We start from the raw sequence: 23,793 nt of genomic DNA on the forward strand, positions 1-23,793 counted from the left end.
GCTAGGGTACAGTAAAACACCAAAAGTCAATTAAAATGATGGTAGTCAAAGGTCATCATGTGGTTTCAAAATATGTGAGTGCCTCTAGCACTACACCCACCCGTAGAACCACTCACACCGCCACTCACTCACTCATACAGCCACTGACATACCCACTCACTCACAATACAGCCACTCATACAACATTTCACTCACCCACACAGCTACTCACACACACACTTATACACCAATACACACAATGATACATACAGGCACTCAGCCACTCACATAATATATGTTAGAAGTAGTATCATTCAGTAGTAGTGCACCTAGTATACTAATGTAACTTTCGTAGTAGATTAGTATATATGTTTAACACTCATAAACACTTCCTCCCATTTGATGACATTATCAGTGAAGTTATTTGAGATGCCATCAGTGATGTCATCAATGATGTCACTGATGATGTCATGAGTGTTGTAATATGGGAGGTCATAAGCAGTGCATTGGGGGGTGTAAGTTATAGTTAGCAGCGGTAACTATAATTGTTGAATTTCACTGATTTTGTACAAGTGAAATCTGAGCCCAACTATAATGTCTCTGTAACCTTTGTTTTTTTCAGTGAATAGATATTGGTTGCCTGGTTGAAGGCGTAAGCCGAAACGCATTGGCGTTCCATGTCAAACTGAAAAATAAATATTGACTGTGTAGCAACTTTATTGGAGTCCCAGGGGAATGGCGGCCGAATCATCCGAGAGTGATGTTTGTTAAGAAGGAATATATATATATATATATATATATATATATATATATATATATATATGTATATATATATATATATATATATATATATATATCCTACTGGCGGTCACCAGTAGGTAGTTATAGTTAGGACCTATTATCTATAGGAAATCTGCAACATTCTATTTGGAATAACTTTGGTGCTGGTTGACGAATGTTCGTGAAATTTTCAAAACTGGTGGGGCGCTCCTGTCCGCTCCTCTCCTGAAAGTCTTGGGGTGATTCGTCAAGCGGGGGCTGAGAAAAAAGGGGGGTCCCAAAACGTGCTTTCCCCATGCAATTTTCCATAGGGACCTTCAATCGCAGCTACAGCCCGAACTGCTGAACGGAATTACACCAAATTTGGCAGAAAGGTAGCCCTTGGTTCAGAGTCATGGCTTTTGGTTAAATGGTGTAAATCTGTTTAGTAGTTCCTGAGAAAATCAAAAGTAAAATCATAGATATATCTATGGGCGTGGTGGATCTGCGCACCCTAAGCGCACCCTGCCGAGCATGAGCTGTATTCTAATTGGCTGTCAACACTCCAAACCAGGAGGTTTTGGCCGCCATCTTGTGCCTCGGTAGAACCGAGGCACAAGAAAACAGAAGAAAAACACGCAGACGGCAAAAAGGGGGCAGAGTAGAAACACCCTGACCCCATAGGCCTGCTCAGGGGGTCCCACAAGGACCCCCAATGCCCCCAAAAAATTATTATTTTTTTAAAATAGGCAAAATTCACGCTGGGTGTGCGGATCCTGCCGATCAAAAAAAAAAACAAAGCGCGGGCTCCCACGCTTCGTTGCTAATTAGCCCCCGTGGGCATGCACAAAAAAAAGTGTGGGGGGCTCCAATCCCCCCACACTGCCCTGGGGACTGCCACCCCCCCGGGGCTTGATAGTATAATATTGGGGGGCCTCTAAGCCCCCCTGAGCCCCAGGGGCTTTTTAAAAAAATAAAATACTGTGTGTGGGGGGGCTCAAGCCCCCCCACACGCCCCGGGGACCGCTACCGACCCGGGGCTCTAAATATTTAAATTGGGGGGTCCGTGACGAATCCCCAAGCCCCGGGGACCACCACCCCCCGGGGCTTTGAAAATGTTGGGAGGGGGGCCACGTGGCCCCCCTCCTGGAGCCCTTGATGGTCCTGGGGACCGCCACCCCCCAGGGCCGGCTCCTGCAGTGTCCCGGGTTGCCCACCCCTGGGAAACTGCTGTTTGCTATGGCAGGGCGGGAGCCTCGCGGCTCCTGCTCTGTCATAGTAAACTACTTTGGTTTTTGGAAGAAAGAGCAGGAAAAAACCAAAGCAAATTGCTTTTCCACACGGGGAGCTGCATCTTAGCAGCTCCCCATGTGGAAAAACAATGCCGGCTCCCATAGGAGGCAGGGAGCCAGCTGGGACCGTGGGGGCATTGGGGCTCCCCCCACGGTCCCCTACGAGGTGGCCAGGCCCCGTGGAATGGGGTCCCCGGGGCCAGAAGTGGCCAGGGAGGGGGGCCACGTGGCCCCCCTCCCCAATATTATATATATATATTTTTTTTTTTAAACGAAAAAGAAGGGCCCTGTGGATGGTGTCCCCGGGGCCATAAATGGCCTGAGGAGGGGGGCCATGCAGCCCCCCTCCAAAATAATATTATTTAAAAAAGCCCATGTCCCGGGGAAAGGGGTCCTCGGGGCCCGAAATTGGGCACGGGAGAGGGACCCACGCGGCCCCCTTCCTGGTAATAATTTTTGGGTTTTTGACATTGGGGGTCAGGCCCTGGGGGATGGGGTCCCCAGGGCCACAAAAAAGAAAAAAGAAGGGGGGCTTCACAGTCCCCTATACCAAAAAAGAAATAAAATAAAAAAAGACGTGATCGTGCCTAGGCCCCGCCCCCTCATGGAACCACTCTGCAAAGTTAATTCCCCAACTTAAAATGCGCCACGGGGCGCGTTTGCACAGTGGTGAAGGGAGGGGCGGGACTGAGTTGACATGTGTGCAAACACACCCTGTGGCACGGTTTAAGTTGGGGAATTAATTCCTCTTCAATCCTGAGGGTCCCTGGAGGCCAACTAGCCCACCAGGTACCTCCAGTAAGCGCCACAGAGCTGCGTTGCAGAGTGTTGTAAAAAGGGGCGTGGCCTCTGAACACCTGTCTGCAACGCAGCTCTCTGGCGCATACTGGAGGTACTTGGTGGCCTAGTTACCCACCAGGGACTCGCAGTTTAGAGAAGGAATTAAATCTCCAACTTAAAACGCACCACAGGGCGTGTTTGCAGACATGTCAACTCAGGACATGCCCCCTTCCTTCACCATTGTGCAAACGCGCCCGTGACGAGTTGCAAGTTGGGGAATTCATTCTCTTTCAATACTGAGGGTCCCTGAGGGCCAACTAGCCAACGAGGTATCTCCAGTATGCGCCAGGGAGCTGCGGTGCAGACAGGTGTTCATAGGCCACGCCCCTTTTTACACCTCTCTGCAACGCAGTTCTGTGGTGCTTACTGGAGGTAACTAGTGGGCTAGTTTGACCCTAGGGACCCTTAGGAGTCAAGGGGACTTAATCTCTCAACGTAGAACGGCCACAGGGCGCTTTTACACAGTGGTGAAGGGAGGGGACGGGGCCTGCGGTGACGTCTGCAAACACACCCTGTGGCGCGGTTTAAGTTGGGGAAATTCTGAGGGACCCTGGGGGCCAACTAGCCCACCAGTTGCTGCCAGTAAGCGACACTGTGCTGCGTTGCAGAGAGGTGGTGCAGGCTGTGCCCCTTTTTACACCTCTCTGCAATGGCGCTTACTGAACGTAGCTAGTGGGTTAACTTCCCCCTAGGGATACTCAGGATTCAAGGGGACTTATTCTCCCAACTTAAAACGGCCACAGCGCGTGTTTACACAGTGGTGAATGGAGGGGACGGGGCCTGAGGTGACGTGTGCAAACACGCCCTATGGCTCGTTTTCTGTTGGGGAAATAATTCCCCTTCAATCCTGAGGGATTCTGGGGGCTAACTAGCCCACCAGGTGCTTCCAGTAACCACCATGGAGCGGCGTTGCAGAGAGGTGGACTAGGCCGTGCCCCTTTTTACACCTCTCAGCAACGCAGCTATGTGGCGCTTACTGGAGGTACCTAGTGGGCTAGTTGGACCCCAGGGACCCCCAGGATTCAAAGGGACTTTATCCCCCAAATTAAAATAGCTACAGGGCGTGTTTGCACACGTTCGCTCAGTCCCCCCCTCACTTCACCAGTGTGCAAACACGCCCTGTGGCGCATTTTAAGAGGTAGTTTTAATCCTCCTGCCCTATTATATACTAGGGGCTTACAGAGGAGGTCATGCTAATCACAGGGGGACCCCAACACATAGTGTTCCCTAGTGTATGTAGGTGTTTTCACTGTATTCTAAGTGTCTTTTAACATAGCTCTGGCTCTAGGACTGGTTAGTTAGACTCCGTTACCACCAGTATCCGTCTGAAAAAAGTTCAGGGTACAGGATGATTTTGCAACAAGGCTTCTTTCTGCTCCTCTGTTTGTACTTTCTGCACGTTTTCCTTCTTCCTGTACTTTTCTTCAACTTTGAGGACTTCTGTTGCTTCTTTCTGCATTTCTTTTTTTTCTTACTGTGCGTTTTCTCTTCTTTCTTCACATGTCCTATCTCTGTAGGCTTATTTAGAAATTATCATTTAAAAAACCTTTGAAATTCACTGAAAAAACCCTAGGTTTCAGGCATGTTATAGTTAGGAATTAGCATTTAAAAAACCTTAGAAATTCACTGAAAAAAACATAGGTTTCAGGGGTGTTATAGTTAGTTGGACTTTTCACTCGTACAAAACCATAGAAATTCCCCCGTTATAGTTAGTTCAGCTAACTATAACTCGTGCGCCCGCAATGCACTGCTGATGATGTCACATATTACATCACTCATGACATGGTCAGTGACATCACTCATGACATCACTGATGACATCTCAAATGACATCACTGATGACATCACATCTCATCCTAATATAACCTTTGATACACACACTCAAAAATAGAAACTAACATTTTCTAAACAATGGTCATACCAATACCAGTTACAACAACCTATTCACTTATTCTAAGATCTACATACACACCCACTCATATGCCAACAGTCCTATATAGTCACTCATACATGTACTCACTCATCATATGTACTCATACACCTATACATCCTGTTACACACCGCCACTCATCCATAGAGTTACTCACACACATAGTCACTCATGCTAATAAAGAATCAAACATCCATTCACTTGCATATACAGTTATACACACACCAGCACACTTACTTCTACAGAAAGTTACACATACTTACTCTTTTAAAAAATCACTTAAAGAAACACATACTTATTCATACAGGAACTCTTCCAATCTCTCACTCTCACATATACTCACTTATATACAGCAATACTCACATATTCTAGTTTAAAACATATGTAGTTACTTATAAAGACCCTATTGAGACAGTCATTCACTCACTAACACACACATACACACACCCATCTACCCATACAGTCCTGCACACATACTGTCTTCAATACATACAAACAGTGACGCACTCATTCATGCACTAAGTAATACCCTCCACTGAACCATACAGACACTCAGACACTCATACTGATATTCGAAAAACCAAGTAATAACCCATATAGACACTCATGTAGCTACTCACCAACCCATGCAGTCACTTATAAACAAAGTGAGAGACTGATACAGATATTTACATATTTAAACATTAACTAACCCATGTATTCACTAAGATACACTTAATCAGTCTGTTATACAATCAATTTTACAAAGTTCACATTCACCCAAGGTGCATGTTACTCACCTGAGAGTTATCGTTGGAGTAAAAAGGGAAATAAGACTGGTATCTGTTTGCTGGCATTCATTTGGAGCAGAAAAGCCTTTGAAAAAGGGAGGATTCCTGAAACGCGTCAGGCTCTGCTGATGCTGGTGGCACCTTGGTTCTCCCCTGCATGTTGAACGCGCTGATTGTGAGTGCGCCCCGCACCTTGGGTGAATGTGAACTTTAATAAATACGGCCGACCCGGCCGGGGGACGCACCGCCGCGGACTTTGGCGGTTCCGCTGCTGGTTCTTTGATCAGCGCCTTGGAACAATCTGGCGTTATTTGGGAAGGGGGGAGTAACAGAAGGGTGCTCCCGTGATTTGAACTTTATTTTCCGGATGTCTGCCATCAGCCCACTGGGGTATTATTTGGTACGGACTACCAGTCCCATAATTCATTGCTGTTATGTTAATCACCTGAGAGTTATCGTTGGAATAAAAAGGGAAATAAGACTGGTATCTGTTTGCTGGCATTCATTTGGAGCAGAAAAGCCTTTGAAAAAGGGAGGATTCCTGAAACGCGTCAGGCTCTGCTGATGCTGGTGGCACCTTGGTTCTCCCCTGCATGTTGAACACGCTGATTGTGAGTGCGCCCCGCACCTTGGGTGAATGTGAACTTTAATAAATACGGCCGACCCGGCCGGGGGACGCACCGCCGCGGACTTTGGCTGTTCCGCTGCTGGTTCTTTGATCAGCGCCTTGGAACAATCTGGCGTTATTTGGGAAGGGGGGAGTAACAGAAGGGTGCTCCCGTGATTTGAACTTTATTTTCCGGATGTTTGCCATCAGCCCACTGGGGTATTATTTGGTACGGACTACCAGTCCCATAATTCATTGCTGTTATGTTACTCACCTGAGAGTTATCGTTGGAATAAAAAGGGAAATAAGACTGGTATCTGTTTGCTGGCATTCATTTGGAGCAGAAAAGCCTTTGAAAAAGGGAGGATTCCTGAAACGCGTCAGGCTCTGCTGATGCTGGTGGCACCTTGGTTCTCCCCTGCCTGTTGAACGCGCTGATTGTGAGTGCGCCCCGCACCTTGGGTGAATGTGAACTTTAATATATATATATAACATAAAGGTAGGACTACCTGCCCATTACAAAATGGATGTCAATTTTGAAGGTCTTTGTTATTGAGCTGGGGCAGGTAGTCCTACCTTTATGTTATGTTTTGTTTAAACACTATATGTAGCACTTTACACAAACTGCTGATTACCCGTGACCAAGGTGCAGTGGCACCGAAACGCGTCGGGTGTTTGTTTGCTATTTCTTAAATAAATAATCACGCTAAAGAAACTGGGCTCAAGAACGCTTTTTTCATCGTGGAAAGGCTTTGTGGACAAATGAATGAGGATCGCTACCTCGCTTGAGCCCGCCACCGCAAAAGCGGCAGGGAAACCAGCGAACGATACGAAAGAATATATATATATATATATATATATATATATATATATTGATGAAAATTCCACCGCACTTAATCCACAAAGGAACACTCGCACTCCAAGGTTCGTTATTCAACAGAAAGTTTTATTGGCTACGCGTTTCGAGCAGACGCTCTTCTTCACTGGCCACAAAAAGTATAACACTCGTCCTCCATTTCTAGTGAATGTAAACATAAAAAGCGGACCAAGCGTTGCTCGCTATCCGAGCAATGTAATAAACAAAAGACTTCAAATCACTCCAAGTGAGAAAAGAAAAAATCCTTGAAGTTTACAAACGCGAGTGCGTAAACAAAAGAGTATGAGTGAAATACAGAAAGCCAAGTGGCTATTTTACTGAAAACAACAAATATGCTTTTCACAAACAGTTATTTCCATACGAACACTCCAGTAAACACAGGTCATATGACCATTAAACACATGGTCCCATACAAGAAAAGTTAGAGTGAAAAACTAAATCACAAAAAATTGTTCACTACGAGATTATGAATATAGCAGGAGGGAGCAGGGGGTACTGATTGGACAACATTGTCCTAGGAGCGAAAAATGAGTCACACAACCAAACTGAATATTGAAAGAAAATTATTTCCATTAACTATTCATCCGATATGTACAAAAAGTTCCTCATCTTCATTGAGGCCAAAGGGATTCTTCGACTCAAGAAGAATAATGTACTGTGACTCCAGGATTCTTAGTTGTTTTTGACGATCTCCCCCTCTGGGGTTGGCCGGCACCCTGTCAATTCCAAAGAATGAAAAACAGTTAGCATCCTTATTGTGATGTTTTAACCAATGCCTGGCTGTTGAGTAGTTCAAATCGACATTTCTGATTGCCCTAAGATGCTCTAAAATCCGTTTTTTTACAGGAAAAATTGTACTTCCCACATACAATTTGGAGCATGGGCACCTGATGACATACACACAGAAATCAGAGTTACAATTAATGAACTTCTTGATAAGACCAGTCTTCCCTGTGGGTAAGGGATAAGTCTTGACATTTTTGCTAGTAGTGCAGGCCTTGCATTTCCCACATTTAAAAAAGCCTTTTTGCTGTTGGATCCATGTCAGCTTCTTACTCGCTCCCAAATAACTTCTCACCAGCATGTCCTGTAAGGAACGTGCTTTGCGATAAGTAACTTGAGGATGTACATTAACACTTGTACCCACCACTGGGTCACTTCTGACCAAATGCCAGTGTTTGTTGAGCGTGTGGCTGACTGCTTTTGCCGCCACATTAAATGTGGTAATCATTCTAATGGTGTTACACTTTTCTTCAGGGACAGGTCTCTTTATCAGTAACGTGGTTCTCTTCTGTTTGGCTACTTTGTTCTGAGCAGTCAAAAGGACATCCTCAGGGTAACCCCTCTCTCGGAACCTTTGCAACATCGTCTCCTGCTCTCTCTCAAAGCTGCTTTCAGAACTGCAATTGCGTTTGGCCCTCAATGCTGTTCCCAGCAGTGGACTTCCTATATAGGCTAGTGGTCAAAACGCCCTCTTCAATCTTGACTCGTACATCAAGGAAGTCCATCTCATCCTGGGCAACTTTATGTGTAAAACGGAGGTTAACACTGTTGTTATTGAAAGTCTCAAAAAGTCTATCAAGATCTGATCTTGATCCACCCCATATCAGAAAAATATCGTCGATATACCTAGTGTAAAAGACTATATTTTTCGTCAAAAATTCATTCACCTCCGTCCACAACAGTTGTTCCTCCCACCATCCCATCATCATACAGGCGTAGCTCGGCGCAAAGCAACTTCCCATCGCCGTGCCAACCTCCTGTTTGAACCATTGATCCTCAAAGAGGAAAAAGTTGTTATTTAGACAAAAAATCAACATGTCCAAAAGCATATTTGTTTGATCAAACAAGAAGATAGACCTGTCCCTAAGGAAATGTTTGCATGCCTGTACTCCATCACAGTGTCTAATGCAGGTATACAAAGAAACCACGTCAATTGTTGTCAACCAAAAATCCTCCTGCCACCCTATACCTTCAATTTTGTTAATGAAATCTGTACTGTCCCTGCAGTATGACGGAAGAGACAGAACATAGGGAGAAAGGACAGCATCCAAAAAGATAGAGGTGTTCTCAAGAAAACTACCTTTAGCTGACACTATTGGCCTGCCAGGGGGAATGGTTCGACTTTTGTGGACCTTCGGTAACATATAAAAACACGGTGCTACCGGATGTTTAACAAAGAGAAAACGGTATTCATTTTCCTCTAAAAGGCCATTCTTCCTCCATTCCCCAAGTTTATTATAATAAACATTCGCTGCCAAGGTATAGTCTTCCCTGCTTGATTTGGTGTGATTACCAGAAAGAATCAATTGTGTATTGGCCTCCTGTTTGTACAGGTTGATATCCCACAGGACAACATTCCCCCCTTTATCCGAGGGTTTAATTACAAACCCCGGATCACTGTTCAGAGTGGATAATGCCTGTCGTTGTTCAAATGTTAAGTTCTGTGCATGTCTATTTTTCATAGTGTCCCAAATATGCATCAGATCCCTAGTGACTACTTCATGAAAAGTGTCAAGTGAGTCGTGTGGCGTGTTGGGATTGAAAGTGGACTTTGGTTTAAATTTAGTGGGAACTGTACCAGAGAGCTCCAAGCCCATTTGTTCCAACATGAAACGTTCATCCCTCTCACCAATTCCATCCCCACATAACTCCAATGCAGACGCCAAACCTTCTATGTCCTCTAAACACAGATTTTTAGAAATTTGGGCACCAGAACTGACAGCACCTTCAGAAGTACCACCCTCCAAAGCACGTTTTTTCTTTTGTAAAAACATTTTCATCAATTTCAACTTTCGGACAAACAGAAACACATCAATTCGAGTTCTGGTGTAATAAAAATTTGCCGTCGGGCAAAAAGTCAAACCAAGTTCAAGCAGCGACTCCTCCGCCTTAGTCAAAACATGGGAAGATAAATTTAAAACTGTCAAGTTTCTCTCACCCATTACTTCTGCTTCGATTGCCGTGTTTGTCTCCCATGCGGCATTGCTTCTTTGGCGTTTCTTTCCCCCTTTCCTTGTTTTTTTCCCTTTAGGTTTGCGCCTCTTCCTCTTCCTTTTCCACGTACTGTCTCTGGGGGTCGAGATCTTAGAGTCATATTTGTTTGTAAAAAACGATATTCTTCAAGGGGCGTGAAAGTTGGTACCTGATCACCAGTAGTCACGGGCGCCTCCTCCAAGTCTGAGTAGAGGTCTGATCCAGACTCAGACGTGGCCACTGCCGGTTCTTTTCTGACTGTTTTGAGTTGTTTAAACTGCTTGATTGCACCATCATATCGCTTGCCAAATGTGAGAATCCTGCCACTGGCATAATCATACTTGTCTCTCAAAAATTTCCGCTTTTTCTTTAATTTGATTTCCTCCTCATATTTGTCTAGCCGAATTTCCATTTGGTCAAGTGCAGTTTTGATTTCCTCTTGCGCAGTATGATTGTCAAGCTCTTCTTTTAATTTATCAATCTCTTTGATAACCTGTTCAAGTTCAATAGCGGCATACTTTGATAAAAGAGCCAACATATGTTTGCAGGTTTCGGACATGAGATTCGACCAGTCTTCCAGAAGTTTAGGATGGGGATTTTGATATGTAGGCGTTATCAGAATACGAAGTCCTCTTGGCACCCTGCCGACCTCGATGTAATTGTCCAGGGAGGACACCTCCCACCACCTGTTGATCTCTCTTTTTCGCAATTTCTCGTAACTGAACAAAAGTTGTTTCAGGTCTTTGTTGGCTGCAGATACTCCATCAGCTGACCCTTGTAAATCGACCCTTTCACCGTCATCTGCTTCACAAAACAGATCTTGAGCAGCATTTGGTCTTCCCGCTCTCTTGTCCCTTAGTTGTGTCTCCGTGGACATTGTGCCAATCAGTATTTCCCCAGCTCGCCTCCGCTACATACAAACTCGAGAAAATACGAAACCTTGCCTGATACGCTCACAACAGTGAGTGCATGGAACCCCTGCCGATGAAAATACTCGTAGGTTGAAGCAGCGCCAAATACGGGTTTAAAGCAAGAACGGACCACGCGCTCCCTGCGGAACGCGTTCTCCGGCCCCCACTCACCCACACAGCTGCTGCGGTGCTCGGCTCCAGAAATCTGGTGAAAGTATCTCGGCGGCGTGAGCTGACGTTAAGAAGCAAAGTGGTAGAAAGTTTCCCGACACTGTCAGCTCCACTCCTCTCGGGGTCGGTGCGAGTTCCCGGGTTCGGGTCCCGGTAAATATTGATGAAAATTCCACCGCACTTAATCCACAAAGGAACACTCGCACTCCAAGGTTCGTTATTCAACAGAAAGTTTTATTGGCTACGCGTTTCGAGCAGACGCTCTTCTTCACTGGCCACAAAAAGTATAACACTCGTCCTCCATTTCTAGTGAATGTAAACATAAAAAGCGGACCAAGCGTTGCTCGCTATCCGAGCAATGTAATAAACAAAAGACTTCAAATCACTCCAAGTGAGAAAAGAAAAAATCCTTGAAGTTTACAAACGCGAGTGCGTAAACAAAAGAGTATGAGTGAAATACAGAAAGCCAAGTGGCTATTTTACTGAAAACAACAAATATGCTTTTCACAAACATTTATTTCCATACGAACACTCCAGTAAACACAGGTCATATGACCATTAAACACATGGTCCCATACAAGAAAAGTTAGAGTGAAAAACTAAATCACAAAAAATTGTTCACTACGAGATTATGAATATAGCAGGAGGGAGCAGGGGGTACTGATTGGACAACATTGTCCTAGGAGCGAAAAATGAGTCACACAACCAAACTGAATATTGAAAGAAAATTATTTCCATTAACTATTCATCCGATATGTACAAAAAGTTCCTCATCTTCATTGAGGCCAAAGGGATTCTTCGACTCAAGAAGAATAATGTACTGTGACTCCAGGATTCTTAGTGCGTAAACAAAGGAGTATGAGTGAAATACAGTCTTTTACACTAGGTATATCGACGATATTTTTCTGATATGGGGTGGATCAAGATCAGATCTTGATAGACTTTTTGAGACTTTCAATAACAACAGTGTTAACCTCCGTTTTACACATAAAGTTGCCCAGGATGAGATGGACTTCCTTGATGTACGAGTCAAGATTGAAGAGGGCGTTTTGACCACTAGCCTATATAGGAAGTCCACTGCTGGGAACAGCATTTTACATGCTAGGAGCCACCACCCTTCCAGATTAAAGTGGAGTATCCCTTATGGGGAATTATTGAGGGCCAAACGCAATTGCAGTTCTGAGAGCAGCTTTGAGAGAGAGCAGGAGACGATGTTGCAAAGGTTCCGAGAGAGGGGTTACCCTGAGGATGTCCTTTTGACTGCTCAGAACAAAGTAGCCAAACAGAAGAGAACCACGTTACTGATAAAGAGACCTGTCCCTGAAGAAAAGTGTAACACCATTAGAATGATTACCACATTTAATGTGGCGGCAAAAGCAGTCAGCCACACGCTCAACAAACACTGGCATTTGGTCAGAAGTGACCCAGTGGTGGGTACAAGTGTTAATGTACATCCTCAAGTTACTTATCGCAAAGCACGTTCCTTACAGGACATGCTGGTGAGAAGTTATTTGGGAGCGAGTAAGAAGCTGACATGGATCCAACAGCAAAAAGGCTTTTTTAAATGTGGGAAATGCAAGGCCTGCACTACTAGCAAAAATGTCAAGACTTATCCCTTACCCACAGGGAAGACTGGTCTTATCAAGAAGTTCATTAATTGTAACTCTGATTTCTGTGTGTATGTCATCAGGTGCCCATGCTCCAAATTGTATGTGGGAAGTACAATTTTTCCTGTAAAAAAACGGATTTTGGAGCATCTTAGGGCAATCAGAAATGTCGATTTGAACTACTCAACAGCCAGGCATTGGTTAAAACATCACAATAAGGATGCTAACTGTTTTTCATTCTTTGGAATTGACAGGGTGCCAGCCAACCCCAGAGGGGGAGATCGTCAAAAACAACTAAGAATCCTGGAGTCACAGTACATTATTCTTCTTGAGTCGAAGAATCCCTTTGGCCTCAATGAAGATGAGGAACTTTTTGTACATATCGGATGAATAGTTAATGGAAATAATTTTCTTTCAATATTCAGTTTGGTTGTGTGACTCATTTTTCGCTCCTAGGACAATGTTGTCCAATCAGTACCCCCTGCTCCCTCCTGCTATATTCATAATCTCGTAGTGAACAATTTTTTGTGATTTAGTTTTTCACTCTAACTTTTCTTGTATGGGACCATGTGTTTAATGGTCACATGACCTGTGTTTACTGGAGTGTTCGTATGGAAATAACTGTTTGTGAAAAGCATATTTGTTGTTTTCAGTAAAATAGCCACTTGGCTTTCAGTATTTCACTCATACTCTTTTGTTTACGCACTCGCGTTTGTAAACTTCAAGGATTTTTTCTTTTCTCACTTGGAGTGATTTGAAGTCTTTTGTTTATTACATTGCTCGGATAGCGAGCAACGCCTGGTCCGCTTTTTATGTTTACATTCACTAGAAATGGAGGACGAGTGTTATACTTTTTGTGGCCAGTGAAGAAGAGCGTCTGCTCGAAACGCGTAGCCAATAAAACTTTCTGTTGAATAACGAACCTTGGAGTGCGAGTGTTCCTTTGTGGATTAAGTGCGGTGGAATTTTCATCAATATTTACCGGGACCCGAACCCGGGAACTCGCACCGACCCCGAGAGGAGTGGAGCTGACAGTGTCGGGAAACTTTCTACCACATATATATATATATATATATATATATATATATATATATATATATATATATATATATATATATATATATATATATATATATATTTAGTTTTTTTTGCTCAGTTGCGATGACCAACTATTGAGATGCACTCTAACACAAGACGTTTTCCCCCATAAGAAACCTTTATTCGTGGTATGGAAAGTAGCTCTCACCAGTCCTTTCAAGCATTAGTCTGCACGCGACGCGTTTCTAGAGGTTTCTCTTTATCAAGGGTGATGCAGTCTATGAGCGCATGTGCGGCTTCAGCCTCCTTTAAGCGATATCACATGCCATGAATGGTCGCTCTATATGAGAAATGCGTTGCCTTATGGTTGCTGAAGGCCGTTCATTTTCTCTGTTTGAATGCGCTCCAAATTAATGCGATTTACAGCTCGCCATGAGCCCTGGAGAGAACTGCTTTCCTCAATCAATGTATTATTTGGAGCACATCCATTCAGGAAAGATGAACGGACTTCAGCAACCATATGGCAACGCATTTCTCATATAGAGCGACCAATCATGGCATGTGATATCGTTTAAAGGAGTCTAAAGCCGCACATGCGTTCATAGACTGCATCACCCTTGATTAAGAGAAACCTCTCGCAACACGTCAGGCGCAGACTAATGCTTAAAAGGACTGGTGAGAGTGACTTTCCATACCACGAATAAAGGTTTCTTACGGGGAAAATCGTCTTGTGTTAGAGTGCAGCTCAATAGTTGGTCATCCCCACTGAGCAGAATATATATATATATATATATATATATATATATATATATATATATATATATATATATATATATATATATATATATATATATATATATATATATATATATATATATCACAACATCAGATATATATATTTTTATCTATGACCCAAATGGCGGTCATGGTCATCACTGGGTAGTTATAGTTAGGATCACTTTTCCATAGCAAAAGCATTTTTTGGTTTGCTTACAACTTTGGCGGCGTTTGATGAATCTTCACAAAACATTCCAAAATAAAGTCTCATCCAGCTCAGGTTCTTCCTGGAAATTTTTGGGGTGATCCATCTAGCGGGGGTCGAGAAAAAGGGGAGTGGCTCCAAAACCTGTTTTCCCCATTTATTTTTCAATAGGAAAAATTGAACACAGATACAGCCAAAACGACCAAATGGAATTACACCAAATTTGGCAGAAAGCTAGATCGTGGTCCAGAAAGTGTACCGTTCAGTAGTTGGGGAGAAATGAAGGTTAACAAATAACTGTATACTGCACACAAAGGATCCACAGATCCAAAAGATCTATAGATTGTTTTCAGGAATATATCTATGTGTGTGTGTGTGTTTGTGTGTGTGTATATACTGAATAGATCATTGTACACATTCTTAAATTGCAAATATATTGTAAACGTCTATAAAGGAATCAATTTACAAATAATAGCCATTCCATGTTCTATTGTTTTCTGATCCTTCAATTTCCTTGACTTTGCTCTTAGTGATTATATGTGCAGCATTCATCTTCTTCTCACATCGAGAATGGGATACGGGAAAAAAGGTATGGTGGACCTGTTGTCATCAACAGTTGCTTGTTTATTTATGTTGTTTAGATCTTTGTGTTGAAACTCAACATTGGATATTTTTAGTTAATGTTTGTGGTGCAAACTATGGTTTTATTGAGGGGTAAAAATGCATGGTTTCTTAATTAACCATAACTGACCAATTTGAGGTACTTTCCAAGTTCATTCTGTAACCATAACTCCACTTTAACTGTATTATTTATTTAATTTAATAGACCATGCCAAAAACAAGTTTTGTGAGATTTTTGTCAATATACTACTTCCACCTTCTACTAAAGCAATTCCTGCTGCACCAAATGCTGAGCGCAATTGAGGTCCCCTATAGCAATTGTAGGCTCAGGCCTTGCCTTGTGCTATTCACAGCAGGGGTTAGGCACAGAGCCTGCCTGATATGCACAGCCTCCAGCTGAGTTTGGGCTTATGGGCTGGCCTTTGGCAGTCCTATACACCAGGTTTCTCTGATCCATTGCCTGTTGTGAACTGGTGTCATTAATAGTCCTCTTAACTAAGGTATTTGGTTCTTGGAAAATAAACACTATGATGTTTATGAAATGTGAGGGAATAAGTAGAGATTTAAAGGAAAAAAACACCTTTTTCAAACATATTTGGTAGCCATGAAAAGAAACGTTTTTGTGTGGTTTTGTGTTTATTGTTTAATACTCTTTTTTTATTTATTATTTTTATTTATATACTTGATAAAACTGTAGTTGAAAACGGCCACTTCATACCTGCAAAAACTGGTAATGTTTTGAAGGTGTCTTCCACCATCTGTTTTTCAATCCTGGGATTTTGTTCTCAGGGCCACACATTGCTTTTATAATACCTGCAGGACTATGTGAAGATACTGATGTGAGATTGTTCTCATCTCTCTCCTGCATCACCTTTGCAGGAAAACTTCAAGACATCTGCCATTTCTTCATATTATTTCTGACGCTGCTCTTCTGGCTCCTCCTCTGCAATTCTAGTTCACATCTTGTGTACACAAGGGCCTTCTCATGGCTGACATTCCAAATCAATATGTCCCCAGGCTCAACTCTTGATCACAAAGTTTACACATCATATTATTTTAGTTGTTTTACTCCTGGGGATTAAAAAATGTCCAGATGCTTATTTTTTTCAGCAGTAGTCTCTTCAGTACTTTATCACATTCTCTTCTGGTTCAGCAGCTTCAGACCAACACTTTCATCATCTGTGTAGCCAGAGTTTGTAAAGGCTCCCCTCTCGCCTACACAAAATATCCCTCTCCTTGCTCAGCAAAATAAGCCATATTGTTGTGCAGTTTCAACTCAATACTGAGAAGTGTATGCTACTGAGCAGTTACAAAGAATGGATAAAGGTATTTTTTTGTGGAGCATGAACTATTTTTAAGAACAGGAAGGTTATTCAAATCCATATAATCGGATCCCTGCAGACCCAAAACTGAGCTGGAAAACTATGAACAGGAACTTCTGTCTCCACCAGTGATGTTTTTGATGGGGCATTCCTTCTCTGAGATTTTGGACCTCTAGTTTTTGGGTCTGAGAATCCTAAGCATTTTGGCTAATAAAGTCTGATTTCAACATATAAGCATCCATAATTATCAACATGGCCCTAGCCATCAGGTAACTGATTTAAGCCAACAGCTTGAACCCCAAGCTCGTAGACCTAAAACAAAAAGCAATATCTCCACCAATTATGATTGTGAGGTGGGAATTCCTGTTGCAAGTTCACAAGCTTGAGGTACGAGTCTGCAATCATAACTCGTAAAGAAGAAAAAACATTTTCATTTATGTAAATGGATAAATTGCTCATTATATTTGCCAGGTGATACCTAGGCTCAGTTTGATGATTACAGGATGAATTCAGACTTTACCAAAGTTCAGGGCTATCATTTAATGCAGCATCTGACTTAAGACTGGGTTCAGTGTCTCTCTCAGGCATTGCCTGGACCAAGGGAGATCGGGGACATAGTTAAGTCTGAATTTGAGAACGATTTAGTAACTGGTATGTTGACCTCTTTCCCAACCTGCAATGAAACAACGACTTTAAAAGGTGAAACATTTATTCGGTTTGAAGAGAAACTGAAAGTGAATGAAATATTGAATTTAGTTCAACCCTCACTGAAGTATGAATCTCAAATTATATGAAGGATGACTTCTTTGGACTTAACCACATTTGTGAAGCGGTTAGGCAAACTGAACAACTGCCATCACTGCTTTCAGCAGAGCTACTTATCTGCCTCAGCCCTGAATTTTCTTTTAAAATAAATTATATTTAATTCAAATGAATGAAATTGATATTGTAAGTGTAGGAAAGTAGGATCCTTCTGCATGGTTACCCCCAATCTTTGCCTGGGTTGCTATGTTTTTCTGACTAGTCTCACTGGGATCCTGCTAATCAGGACTCCAGTCTCTGTGCTTCTTCCGTAAATTGGACATGGGGAGTAATTAGGCACATGCCAGATTGACTACTGATGTAGTCAGGTAAATCCCTTGTTAAGGTTCTAAGGTGCCCAGGGCATAGGTACACCAAGGGTCTCCTATAGGCTGAAGCATGCATTATGCCACCCAAGAGAGACCGCTCAAATTGTGACTACAGGCCTGACACTGCAGCCTGTGTAAGCTGGTGCTGGCACCCCTTACGACAGATATAGCTTCCTTAAATCTGAGGTCACGGCACTTAAAACCTATAAGTCACCCCTAAGGTGGGCCTTTCAACCCTGAAGGCAGGATGCTCGGTTCTAAGTGTGAGGGTGCCTCTGCATGAGTAGGACACCCCCACAACCTTCAGAGTCCATTCTACCGGGTTGTAAGTGCATCAGCCATTAGGTACATAGAGTGGCCATGTGTCATTACGCTATGACCATCTCTAAAATGGCTGTAACAAACGCTGTCGTGTTTGGTATCAAACATGTTAGTATGGGGGTATGATTCCATGCACTGTAAAGCTCCTCTGGGAGGCACTCAGTGCTCCCAGTACCAGTCCTCTAGACCTGAGCAGCAAACTATGGCTGCTGCCGACTAGAGTCATGATACTGCCCTCCTGCTGCTGAGCCAAGCTTGAGCAGATGAAGGCAGGACAATAGGTATCCTGTCACAGGGAGGTGTGACCACCTCTCAGACAGGACTTAGTGTATTGGGACAGGGTGGGGGCACTTGCCAGCACCACTCAGACTGCTTGAAGGGTACATTTGGTGCTCTCCTTGCATACTCCAGTCCAAACCAGTTTAGGGAGCCGTTGGCTCCTGCTCAGGCACGAAACTGGACAAAGGTCATGGCAGTATCCTCCCCAATGTCAGCCCCTCCTCTACGAGGGACCCCTGAATCATTCCAACCCTTTCCTTCGGGTACTTAAGGGCTTACCTGTGGGTGGGTACCCAGATTCGCCATGGAACAAGATTCAGATCACATACCACTTAAACTTCAGCTGTCTGGGCCCTCTGGACCTCGCTGGGATTCGCGTTGGGAACTGAGACTGCAACTGGGAAGACTCCTGCTGCTCCTGGTCTCATCGTCCTACAAGTCTGCTGCAACGTCTGTGCCTGTGCTCCATACAGGTTCTTCACAGGGCCTGTGGACATCCAAGACACCCAAAGGAATCACCTTTGGAGTGAAGGAGTCACTCCCCTGCATCTGCAGGCCCTGCAATACAGCCTACCGGTCTGCTGCTCCTGGGCTCCCAAGGACTCCAAAAGGCTCAGCAACACAGGTGGTGGATCTGCAACTCCCTCAAGGCCTCCACTGTCTTCTCATCGAGTTAGAGGCCAGTATCCCTCGTTGGAACCACTGGAACAGAACCCCTGTGCATCACATCGGCATGCCGTTGCCAAGGCTTGGTGACTCTCTCCTCCAGAGCTCTTCAGGCTCCAAGAAGCACCAACCTCAAGCATCTCCTGCAGCTAAGTTCTTTGCCGCCATCGCATCCTGTGCACTGGTGGCTGTCATCCCTTGGTGAGCTGCTCAAGGTCCTCTTGCGACTCCCATGCCTTCGGGCCATGGGTCCTCTTGAGGGTCCTCTTTGGCTCCAGTGGGCTCCCATACTTGCTTGGGCCTGCTCTGACTTACCTACTTGTGGTGAGTCACTTGGACCTAGCTGGTCCAAGCACCGCACCTTTTGTTCTTCAACTGCGTTGGTTGCCGTTGCCAAGGCTTGTTGGTGCCCCTACTGGACACTGATCCCTTGGCTCTTGACATCCGATGTGGGACAGCTTGTGCATGGCTCTTGGTCCTCCTCTGCATCTTCTGGTCCGTACAGCTGCAACTTCAAGGATACTGTCAACTCTCCTGCATCTCCGACATCAGTGGGCATTTTTCTCTGTGCCTCTGGGTCACTCCTGAGTGGCATAGACTCTGTCCCCTTTGCTTGCAGATACCTCTCATCTTGAATCCACCTTTGGGTTCCACCAGACACTTTCACCTTCTTCGCCAGCTGCATCTTTTTTGAAGTCCTCCGTTGTGGTCTATGCCGTTTTCATACGTAATTTTGCACCTACGCATCCGGCTTCCCTGGTGTAGGTATCCACGGGTGGGGTGGCTCTCTAACCTTCCATCTTCCACTGGGTTCCTTCAAGGTCCACTGAGAAGCGGCCTTCTTCTTTAAAATTGCAACCGCAAATTACCCATTGACTAACAGTGAGCATGTGGTCGTGTTCTCACTCTGCACACTATCCCATTGGGGTTCCTAGAGAATGACCTTGGGTCGCTGGCTCTTCTACGTCTTCTGGTGTCCATTCTTGACTTAGGTCGTAGATCGCATTCCACTATTTTAGTATATTTTTTGGTCTCCCCCTGGGGACCACTGTGTATTCTGTGCTATTTACATATTCTATTGACAAAATATTATGTGTATTGTGTTGTATCTCCGAGTAGGAGATAATACATTGTGTTAGTGAGTGTTAATAATAAATACCTATTTGTATAACTACACTGTGTGGTTCTTTTTCACTTAACCTATACCATAAGATTTAGTACTGGTAAAACAAGCTGCTTTACACTCCTGGACTAAGCCTGAAGTCAGCTCTCCACAGCTACCACTTAGAGAGTTCGCTAAGGTTGTCTAAGACCACTAAAATCACCATAAGGGTTGTCTGGATTAGTCAGGATGCTCCGCTCACAGAAGTGAGCACCACATTCTAAGCCAGCCTCTGACAGTAAGTTTCAGAGTTCTTGATGGGCGCAGCGGTAGTGGCCTGACCCAGTGTCAAATACTGCAAAACTGCACTCTAGCTTTGCATCAGAATTTAATTCAGTTCTCTGAATGTTGTTCAGTTTTTTTAACCATCACAAGAATGTACTAATGCATTTGTTAGGGCTTCTTTCATGAACACATGCATTATTTATCTATGGATGGCTCATACATGCGCAAAGGGACTCATTAACATAGTGAATGGCACGGCAGGTCAGTTAAATAAGTGAAATAGAGGATAGGTGGAAAGAGCTTTACATAATATGTCTGTCATTGTGATGTATGAAATAAAACATTTCCTAGCACCAGGATTTCAGTGTATGTTTTAAGGGCAATATGAGAGACATTAGAGTTGCCCCTAACATTTCCCATGTTAGACCAACTCTTGGTCCAGGACACCTCATTAATACCATTCTTTTTTTATATTTTATTGATATTTGGAATTAATAATATTGGAATTGTGCATCAAAACATTAAACTACCCCATTGCTGTTTTTCCGTTTATGCATTGTGGTCATTGGAAATATTCATTTCATTGCTGGTGACAGAAAGTTTAAGGTGAACACTCTGCAGCAGATAGAAACCCCCTTCTTATGACTATTGCTTGCTCTTGTATTGCATAAGCCATTCTTAATTGCTTCAATATTTACACTTTATTTTTTCTATGACTGGAGATGGTCCAGGGAGAAATGTTTCTTTTTGCCTCTAAACAATATGTATCGCAGAGTTTTTGATAACTATGGGACTCCATTTCGTAACAGTTCATTCTGCACCATACCTAGTATTCTTCCCCACGACATCCTGCGACAGTCAGCACCCTCGCCCCAGTACTGTATAAATACTCTCACTTCTGACTATTAAGTATCCTGCAGGAGACCCAATCAACTTATTACATTAAACTGAGTTTTTCCACCTTCTCCATGTACGCCTCCAGTGCTGAATTGACCCTACACCTGTTCCTTTGTGTTTTCTGCAGCATTGTGGTAAATGCCTAATACTACCTTGTGTCCTCTGTTCCTGCCTGCTTCCCTGTCTCCAAATTTGAGACCCTTAACTCCAGCATTTGGACCATGCCATGGTCAAACGTTCGGCAAATTTTTGTCTCAATTCTGCAAAAGGTCCAGGAATACAAACTTGGATATTGATAACACCTTCTTACATGGCTCTGTATCACCGTGGTTTGTTAAGGCTTTCCTACTGGTGCTGGACATTTCCACTTTTCAGTTGATTTCCTAGTGCTGTTTCTGATTTCACATAATTATGGCAGTGCAGGTCTGTCATCAGTCTTTCTATGTTTATTGTTTCACTGTAGTACTCAATATGGCTGTCTTCATTATTATCTTAAATGTTGCTCTCACTTGCCACCTTCATGATCCATGGGTCCAAAACACATATATTTTAACACAAGGAGTTGCCATACTGGTATGGATCTTGCCCTCAAGTATACCCATCTTTGCTCTTCTTAGCACAAATGTCAAATCTGTCTCTTTATCCAGGCTTCCTCTGTTTCGAAGGCATTCAGTAGATCTTCTGTGGCTTCCATGGTGCTACACACAGGTTTGCATCACTCTCCACTCTTTTAACTACTACTCTTGTCATAGGCTGTTGCCACCTGTATATGTGGTCTACAGTGGAGCTTTTCAAGTGATCTACACTTCCATTCTTAAGGAAGGATAGATCATTTGATCTAGCCCTCATTCTCATCACCACAATGTGAGCTCACTACTGCTTCCTTACTTTGCTCTGTTAGTCAGCTAGGGTCCTGGGCTCACTGTGGCACTGGAATCAAGTTATCCTGGCTGAAGAGGGGTGAAACCCCGAAACCGGTCCTAGGATGCTTGTTTCCGGTCCAGGGAGGACCTGGCTTGGCAGTTCGGGCTGGACTGTTCGCATGAGGCACAGGGTCAAGACTGATTTGCATATGGCCAGGTCTAAACTGGGGTGGCATGGTGAGCAAAATAATGATGGATTTAACCCAGATCTCTTGACTGGGGGTCAATGTTTTGATTTGCTCTGCATTCCGTCCATCAACTGTGTGTCTTTTGCTTTCTCGCCCTAAGTGTGCCAGGTATGCCCAGACGTGGGTCCTGGGCTCACTGTGCCACTGGAATCAAGCTATCCTGGCTGAAGAAGGGTGAAACCCCGAAACCGGTCCTAGGATGCTTGTTTCCGGTCCAGGGAGGACCTGGCTTGGCAGTTCGGGCTGGACTGTTCCTAGGAGGCACAGGGTCAAGACTGATTTGCATATGGCCAGTGAGCATGTGGTCGTGTTATCACTCTGCACACTATCCCATTGGGGTTCCTAGAGAATCACCTTGGGTGGTTCCTTGGGTCGCTGGCTCTTCTACGTCTTCTGGGTCCATTCTTGACTTAGGTCGTAGATCGCATTCCACTATTTTAGTATATGGTTTGGTCTCCCCCTGGGGACCACTGTGTATTCTGTGCTATTTACATATTCTATTGACAAAATATTATGTGTATTGTGTTGTATCTCCGAGTAGGAGATAATACATTGTGTTAGTGAGTGTTAATAATAAATGCCTATTTGTATAACTACACTGTGTGGTTCTTTTTCACTTAACCTATACCATAAGATTTAATACTGGCAAAACAAGCTGCTTTACACTCCTGGACTAAGCCTGAAGTCAGCTCTCCACAGCTACCACTTAGAGAGTTCGCCAAGGTTGTCTAAGACCACTAAAATCACCATAAGGGTTGTCTGGATTAGGCAGGATGCTACACTTACAGAAGTTAGCACCACATTCTAAGCCAGCCTCTGACAGTAAGCTTCAGAGTTCTTGATGGGCGCAGCGGTAGTGGCCTGACCCAGTGTCAAATACTGCAAAACTTTACTCTAGCTTTGCATCAGAATTTAATTCAGTTCTCTGAATGTTGTTCAGTTTTTTTAACCATCACAAGAATGTACTAATGCATTTGTTAGGGCTTCTTTCATGAACACATGCATTATTTATCTATGGATGGCTCATACATGCGCACAGGGACTCATTAACATAGTGAATGGCACGGCAGGTCAGTTAAATAAGTGAAATAGAGGATAGGTGGAAAGAGCTTTACATAATATGTCTGTCATTGTGATGTATGAAATAAAACATTTCCTAGCACCAGGATTTCAGTGTATGTCTTAAGGGCAATATGAGAGACATTAGAGTTGTCCCTAACATTTCCCATGTTAGACCAACTCTTGGTCTAGGACACCTCATTAATACCATTCTTTTTTATATTTTATTGATAGTTGGAATTAATAATATTGGAATTGTGCA

General features: G+C 43.7%; 1 protein-coding gene across 2 annotated transcripts in view; it reads left to right on the forward strand.

The window, feature by feature from the left end:
• Window positions 1–23,793, forward strand: part of DRAM1 (DNA damage regulated autophagy modulator 1) — a 233,054-nt gene that overhangs the window by 141,764 nt on the left and 67,497 nt on the right. For both annotated transcript variants that reach the window (XM_085653224.1, XM_085653225.1), the window contains exon 5: window positions 15,269–15,327. In XM_085653224.1, coding sequence (XP_085509350.1) covers window positions 15,269–15,327 — 59 coding nt within the window. The remainder of the gene's footprint in view (window positions 1–15,268; window positions 15,328–23,793) is intronic.

The sequence above is a fragment of the Triturus cristatus genome, chromosome 4_1 (assembly GCF_964204655.1).
Source record: "Triturus cristatus chromosome 4_1, aTriCri1.1, whole genome shotgun sequence".
Taxonomy (NCBI): Eukaryota; Metazoa; Chordata; class Amphibia; order Caudata; family Salamandridae; genus Triturus; species Triturus cristatus.